Below are 7,825 nucleotides of genomic sequence, written 5' to 3' on the forward strand. Positions count from 1 at the left end.
ATAAGCAGCATAAACTTAATTTTCTTACTTATATATAGAACGGCTTATGTATACTGTTACATATCTATAGCAAAAAAAGAAGTATAGCATAGGGGAGGGATTTTTAAAAGTGTTCCACGTTGGTTTGAACCTGCATGTAGTAGAATCAGTGTCTCCACGGTGTATAAATAGTACTAATAATACCTTGCAGATCAGAGTAGATCTGTGTTGCAATCACACAGGGGTAGCACAAGGCATGGCTAGAACATGCCCTCAGCACACGAGACGTTGTGTCTGACCCGCGGGGTAGCAGTTTTCAAGTTACGCTAGTGCAACATGTCAAGGGGCTGTTTGTGAGGCAGCGAGGAGGTAGGCAGGATGCTGAGTGCATCGTGCTTGTAGCTGCTCTGGAGGTCGCTCTTTCACTGCACGACAGGCATAGCTGATACACCAGACCAACTCCGAAAGCTCTTGAAAATCCCTCTCTTTATGCCATCCTGGTACAGAGACTCTCCTTCCGTGTGATGGAATTACATCCAGGCCAATTGTACGTCCATCCAGCTCTCAGTTGATTTTCAGGTCTTTTGGGTAAGAATCCGTTCTTAGTACAGAAGCAGCTTGCTGTCTGTCAATTCCTTGTTCTTCATATAACGTTTTGTACGTAGGCCTGAATCCAGGGAAGGAGAATATCCAGCTCATGGATGGCCTTGTAGATTCCCTTCTTTCCAAGCTGTCAAAAAGACAGAGATGTTAGAGAAGAAGACACATCTGGCTCTTGAAAACTGCAGCTGGGAGCCAACACCTCCTGCTCTTACCTTATGAAATGTTCTCTTTATTTTTTTGACTGCAGAAGTTAACCTTGTGGATGGAGCACATGGAAGCTGAAGGGATAAGAAACCAGAAGAGCTTGATGCAGCAAAGATGCTGGTGTAACGACATGGTGATGGGGAAGAGCTGAACCTACACTGTGACACGATTACGACTACTAGTAAGATGTGTGCAATTACCATTATGTCAGCAGCCCTTGCTACTACAAATGTGTTATCATCTTACCTGTGTACTTACTGGAAAGATGAATTCACACTGCAGAAAGCTATAATACTGGTACCAGTAAGTTTTCTTGTTAGATGCTTCCTATTTATCTCAGGGATCTTTATACCCACTGCAGGTACACCTTTTGGACAGTGCAAGCTTATTCTAATATTCAAGGACATTTATCTCTGAATCTTCAGAAGAAGCAAACCTAAGGGCAAAAGATCTTAGCAAAGTATGGAGGGCAATTTTGTACCTTTCTAAAGATACTTTAAAAGGGCTTCAAAACTGCTTACATACTTAATGCTTCTCCCTGTTTTCCTGCCCATCCTTCCACTCTAGTTAAACCTACACCCTTTTATCAAGCCAAATTTCCCGTTAAGATCACTCAAGAGTTTTGCCTGCAGGACCGTACCCACCTCCCAGGCATCCCACCCAAATACTTCAGGAACGTCTTATTTGCAGGGATCCATTTCTAGTTTCCCTCTAGCCCTATTATGGTATTAGAGTTACAGGACTGAATTATCACTGCAAGCTTGTGGTTGGAAATTGATTTTAAGAATGAAAGAGAAGAGTTATTTCATTCAGTTCCTCTCACAGAAATTGAAGGCTGCAATTCAGTGGGGGACACTTGCCCACAGCACTGCTTTGATTGCTGCGGGGCCCCTCGGCAGCCTGCAGCAGGTTGCACTGTGGGTGGGAAACTGGGGCAGCTTCGCACTGCCTTCACAGTACGGCAGCGTTGGAGGCAGGGACACCCCGGTTTTAAACCAGCCAGCTGGGATATGGCTAACAGCAGTGCCACAGCAGCATGGGCTGGGCTGCCCGGGCAGGCAGTTGGTGCTCGGCAATATGCTGCAGTGCAGCCCCCACACCCTGATGTGTTGCCAGGAGTGCAGCTGTGCTTTCAGACACGGGAAAACCTGCTGCAGCCTGCTGCAAGCTCAGCTCTTCGAGGGAAGCTAGGCTAAACAAGCATATGCAAGTTAAAAACTAAAGGGGCTGGTCGGCTAGGCAGGACCAATGGATTGCAGCCTAAGAGTAAGCTTACTCAGAAGGATGAAAAGCTGAGCACAGGGGTTTGGACCCAGTATTTCAGAGCACTGAAAGATCGAAGAGATGCTCCAGAGCCTCTTGATTCCTGCGCGAATCGGGAGCCTCCCCCGACCCTTCGGGGTACCCGCACCTCCTTGCAGCAGCGACCCGGCCTGGGAACCCCCCCCAGGCTCTTCCCCCTTAAATAACAAACACCTCTCTCCGTAAATAACAAGGGGAGCGGAGGAGCGGGAGCAAAGCGCGGCAGCGCCGGCAGCTGCCGGGCGGGGGAGCGCCTCGCCCGGGGACGGTGGTGCCGCCGCCGCCGCCGCCGCCGCCGCCGCCGCCCCGCAGCTCCGCCGGGCACCGCGGCCGGCCCAGAGCCGGGTTGAGGCTTTGGGCCGCCTGCCTACGCGTCCCCTCGGCTTTCCCAGACGCTTCTTCGCTATGGCTTCGCTGCTTCCCCGCTCTCGCGGCTTGAAAAGGGAATGAATCATTCTTTCAGGGAAAAAGGAGAGAGGAAAAAAAAAAAAAAATCCGCTATTTTGGATCTGCAGCCAAAGGCGACTCTTTGCAAAACGGGAGCAAAGATCTTGAACGTCTACGAAAAGAGGTGACGCCGGTGAAAGGGGTAGTGTTAGTCCCTGCTTATAGCCCGTACAGAGGTTCTAAAAAGGAGCATAAATATCTATTCTGTCTTGTCAGAACAGATATTGCGCTTATTAAAGTCACCTTGCAAAATGAAAATAGAAATAAAAACAACTTTAATTTGCAAACCTTTCAAAATTATTTGACTGGGACAATTCTTCCTGACTTTGGGCTTTTTTTAAGATCAGCTTGTATGAGGCAGATTTCCAGGGAAATAATTTAGCAGCAGAACCAACCTTAAATGACAGTACCGTCTCCAGAGTTAAGACACATTGCAAACTGCTCTTCCTGCGTAAAGAGCAAATAAACAAATGAGCAAGCAAGAAAGCTTGCTCACTTATAGCTAAGCTAGAATCTCTGCTAAAGATCTACGGGCTCTATCTAAGATGAGAGAGCAACAGTTAAAAATCTTGCAAAGGATATATCAGCTTCCTGCACACCACTCAAATGCAATAAAAAAGCTTCTATAACCTCCTACTGATGCAGGAGCCTAAGTCCATCCTCAGAAGCAACTTCACACTGTCACTGGCACGGTGATGACACAGTAGGGCTCCTGTGCAAGTAAACAGGCTTTTGCTGAGCCCAGTGCTGCTGCAGGTGGATGCTCTCAGTGTCCAAAGAAGAATATACGTTCGCTTTACTGTGCAGTCATACTATAAATGACACAGTCTAATTTCACTGCAGGAAAGGGATCTGGAGTTTTGAGTACCAATGCGTTTTTTGAAAACAGGACTTGGGCTCCTAAATCACTTATTCTTTTGAAAATATTAACTCTTGTTTGGACAAAACCGGGAACTGGCAGGGTGAGAACCATAATGATGATATTATACAAAGAGTTTGGAAATTGTTTTTTGAAAATTTTAAATAGTATGCATTCCTCTGTTGCTGGCTGAATTAGAGAGAGAGTTCATGAAAAAATATAAGATGGATATGTATATAAAGATTTTACTATTTTCCTTGATTGTCTAAAGAACTTCATCCTTGAAAGATGATAAATTCCTTGCATATGTTGCCGTGGTGGAAATCCCTTCTGATAAGCATCTTATGTTTCAGTTAGATAATAAAAACTAAAGAACTTATGTAAATGGAAGAATGAGTTTGCTCATTTGTTGAGGAATAATGTGATGGAGCAAACTCAAACTATGTATTAGCAAATGGTGTGTTATTTTCATAGTAGTAGTAGTGTTATTTTCATAGTTACAACAACAGTAGTACCACACAATAGCTGATATTTTTAATTCAGTCACAGTTAACAGCCTGGACTCCTCAATAGGTACTGGCATTTGTATATGGCATAATTGCTTTTTCAGACAAGAATGGAATCTCTTTAAATTTAAAATCTATTGTAGCATACAATACCTGAGGTTTTTGACAAAAAAACAGAAAATTACTGTGGAATACAATATAATGTCTGTAAATTGCAACTACTCAGAGTGCCTTTAAATGTAGAATCTGAACGCTAGTGGGGTTTTCTCTCATTGAGATTTGAATATTTTTACATTGTACAAATATTTCAAATGTGTTCTGAGCAATGACACTGCAAGGAGATCTCTGAAGCTGCTTATTTCTGAACTGCAAATATTTGTGTGTATGTAGACCTAATGTCCTTTTCTTACATGCTACAACACATTTCAGATTAGACAAAGTTGTACTTCAATAACATTTCCTTGACTTCTCATCTCACTTTCACTCTTTAAAATTACCATAGACATTTGCCTGGACATTCATGGCTGTATTTCACCCTAAATCACAGTTTACTTTTTGTGACACTGCAACTTGGGAGAATAGAGGATTTCAGGGGGGAAAATATAGCCGTAGGACATGAAATTTTAAAGCACACCTTGTTGTCATGTGCATAACCTTAGAAATAACAGCCAGGTGGTAAGACCTGGCATTGGTAGGGGGTTCTGCTAACTCAAACGTTAGCAGAACATGGTTCAGTCAGAGGGTGGAATGGTGATGGATATTAGTAAAAGTGCCTCTTCCCTGGGACACCTGGATCCAGTCTGGGAACTGGTTGCCAGTGTGCAGCATCACTACCTGACAACCTGCTCCTACTTCAGACATAGCTGGCACATGGAAACTGCTCCCATGTGCTTTATAATTGCAGTCACTGCTTTCTCATGAGACACCGTCAGCTCTTTCAAAATTCAGTATGGTGGAGCAGAGATGACATGTGAGTAAAGATTACACACATCCAGTGGGTACGCTGTTGAAGAAGGAAAGTATAACAAGTATTACACTGTGGAAAAACCAGGAGCCTCATTTCTCCCTATATTTACCCTGCCTTTTTGCAGCCTGGTGCTCAAAGGCAGTACCAGGCTACACCATCAGGAGCAACAGTTGGGAAGTATGTTATCCCTATGGCACCTCCGCCGTCTTGCACGTTCCCACCACAGACTTGCTACGGGAGGAAATGAGTGGTGAGATCTTCCCTGGCTCAGTGGGAAGCCCTCGGTTGGGAAGCTCGGTCCTTTGCAGCGTGGAGCACACTGTGACTCTGAATCCCTCTCTCTACTTGCTAGAACAGTATGATCTTGCCCTTTTCTCACCTTTCCGATAGACAAAGTTTGTTAAGCTCTCAGAAATATACTCACACAGGCATTCAGGTTCTCTTGCAGGGCCTGGAAGGCGCTAATAAAGTACAGCTTTTCACCTCCTACTCCAAGATGAGTGAAAACATTTTGCACGTAGAATGACAAGAGCTGATCTCGAACACTGCAGTTTGTCTGAAAATAAAGCAGGTGAAAAGTTGCCTAATGAAAAACTCACAAGTCAAGTTTGGCCTAAAATTTCAGCCTTGTAAAAATACAAGTGGTTAGAAAATGTACAAACAATAACAACATTTTCATGTATTTTAGTATCCTGTCAGACTGCTTCCTTTGTTTTTTAAACAGCTGAATATAACACTTTGGTTTCTGAAGGAAGGACAGGAGGATGTTGTGTTGGCATGGAAAGGAGCACTGGTAAGACTAACCACGAACGGACGTGATAGCAACAAATCTATTTAACACACAAAGCATAAAAGGAAGATGAATAGGGGAATTAAATCAGATCATCTCGGTCAAATTGTAGGCGCCATTGTGAAGGTAGCAGAGTACAGGTTAAGGGCAGAGAAACAGGAGGTCTGAGTCCAGTTCATCCACATCAATGTCCCGTACCGTTTGAGATGCTAGCCTGTGCGATGTTTTGCATTCCCAAAGGTATTTCAAATGGCTATATGCTTATATTTAGCTGAGCATCGGGTTGAAAATTCCCATCAGGAGTGGAATTCAACTATGGATTAAGGCACCTTTGTGTGGAAGTCCATGTGTGGGTGCCCACAGGCATCCTAGGAGCCTATACTCCCAAGGCAATCAATGATATCCAGTGGAGCCCAAAGGCAGATTTAGCTTATGGGCTAATAGGTTTCTGCTTAAGGGCAAACTGACTCCATCAACCCTATCGACTAGAACTCCACAAAAAGGAGGCTAAAATACCTCACACACTTGTAGTCACCCAAGCTCAGTGTCTCACTCCCATGCTGAATCACACTGGGGGACTCTAATCTCTCTCTTCCAGGGCACCAGCAGAACACAAACCCCACAGCAGCTCTTTGGGCATCCTGGATGCTCTGCAGCAGCAAGTGCTACTATGAGCATGCTCCTCCTCAACAAAGCAAATGCCCTCACCCAGCTCCTCCAGAGAGCACTGCTGCTACCTCCTAGAAACAAATGCCACCAGCCAGGCTTTCTACACCCACCTCTTTCTCCCCTTACCATGCTCACCTGTCTCTTAATGGCCGGTAAGAAAATCCATTTCTGAAGGGTAAAGGTAACGCTCATCCTCTAAGCAGAGGATTTGATTAAGCACGTGGCCATCATAAATATAAAGTCCTTCACAATTAAACAGAGCTGACTTTTGTGTCAGCTGTCATTCGTTTTGATCACACATTCATACTGCTACAGACCAAGGGAAAAACAAAGTAAGAAAATGGAAAATTGGTAGTATAAATCTTACCATGAACAGCATTTTTGTTGTCTTTTTTAGCAGTCTTGTGTTCTTGATGAGATCCTTCTGTAAAATACAATGTACTAGTATTAATTAATCTTAGAAAAGGAAGGGATTTTTATTCTAATTTGTACTAAACTTAGCTCTGTTCAGTAGTGATTTATAGCTAGGGTCACTGGGTGTAGTAGTAGTGGTAGTAATGATAATAATAATCTCATTCAGATGTATGATGAGGACTCATCAAGTCTGTATTCCATCCCCAGTCTAGCTGCAAACTTCTTCCATGACCTTGGCAAACTCATCTCACCTCTGTATTTATCTTCATTTTCCCATCATTAAGAATGGAATAGCAACATTACCCTATCTCTCAGACCTGTAACATTTGTTCAGCTGTTAAAGTTTCCAGGTACTCAATAATGAAGCTGTCAAAGAAGCGTCTACAAATAAAATTAACTTTTCAGCTAGTGGGATCAACTTACTGGAACAGATGATTTTAAACTAGTTGCCTTGATATACAGGTTCTCTGTCACTTGGAAAAGGAGTCCTTTTCGGCAGGTGTGCTTTCCTGTAGGTGACTTTTTCCCTTCCACAATGAAAAGACAAAGCAGAACAAAAAAATGCCCAGATCTGAAAATAGAATATGCTTTCATCTTCGCTCCCAAATCTTCGTGCCTCTGTTACAGTCACAACGGCATATGTGATACAGCAAGACCGGTTAGATGGCAGAGGTTAACCTAATTTTGTTAACCCTCAAAGCAGCTTCTGCACTGAGATGCTCACGCAGATAACCTCTTGCTTATGTGCTGGCTGATCAGTATTGTTGCTGTGCTTTTTTATACATCTTGCTCCACTTTCAACAAATTTGACCACAATCATCTGTGACGTTTTCTAAACGGTATCTCCATATTTACTGGCAGCAAGGTCAAGGTTTCCAAGAAAGAAGAACTTCCCTCTCATGTGAGAAGTCTTCTTTCTTTTAAGTGGTGGTCAATGATGAAAAAAATAGTTAAGCTGGTTAGTTTAGTTTTTCAATAAAATATACCAAATCTATGAAATCTTTTTTGATTTTTCCACAAAACTTTATGGCAGCACTTTTCTTAAAGGCAATGGCCTGGAGATAAGAAAGAATCTTTGCTAATTT

The 7,825-nt window shown here is 43.3% G+C and overlaps 1 protein-coding gene across 2 annotated transcripts; it reads right to left on the reverse strand.

Moving 5' to 3' along the window:
• Nucleotides 1–294: 294 nt before the first annotated feature.
• Nucleotides 295–7,467, reverse strand: IL26 (interleukin 26). Of its 2 annotated transcripts, XM_068931185.1 has the most exons (5): nucleotides 7,164–7,467; nucleotides 6,694–6,750; nucleotides 5,292–5,423; nucleotides 795–860; nucleotides 295–709 (listed from the first exon to the last, which is right to left on the reverse strand). In XM_068931185.1, the coding sequence occupies exons 1-5, from the start codon at nucleotides 7,332–7,334 to the stop codon at nucleotides 623–625; spliced, it is 513 nt and encodes a 170-aa protein (XP_068787286.1). In that variant the 5' UTR covers nucleotides 7,335–7,467; the 3' UTR covers nucleotides 295–622. The 2 variants fall into 2 exon arrangements, with proteins under 2 accessions (XP_068787286.1, XP_068787287.1); XM_068931186.1 differs by lacking the exons at nucleotides 295–709; nucleotides 795–860 and adding an exon at nucleotides 4,754–4,903.
• Nucleotides 7,468–7,825: the final 358 nt, after the last annotated feature.

The sequence above is a fragment of the Struthio camelus genome, chromosome 1 (assembly GCF_040807025.1).
Source record: "Struthio camelus isolate bStrCam1 chromosome 1, bStrCam1.hap1, whole genome shotgun sequence".
In the NCBI taxonomy this organism is placed as follows: Eukaryota; Metazoa; Chordata; class Aves; order Struthioniformes; family Struthionidae; genus Struthio; species Struthio camelus.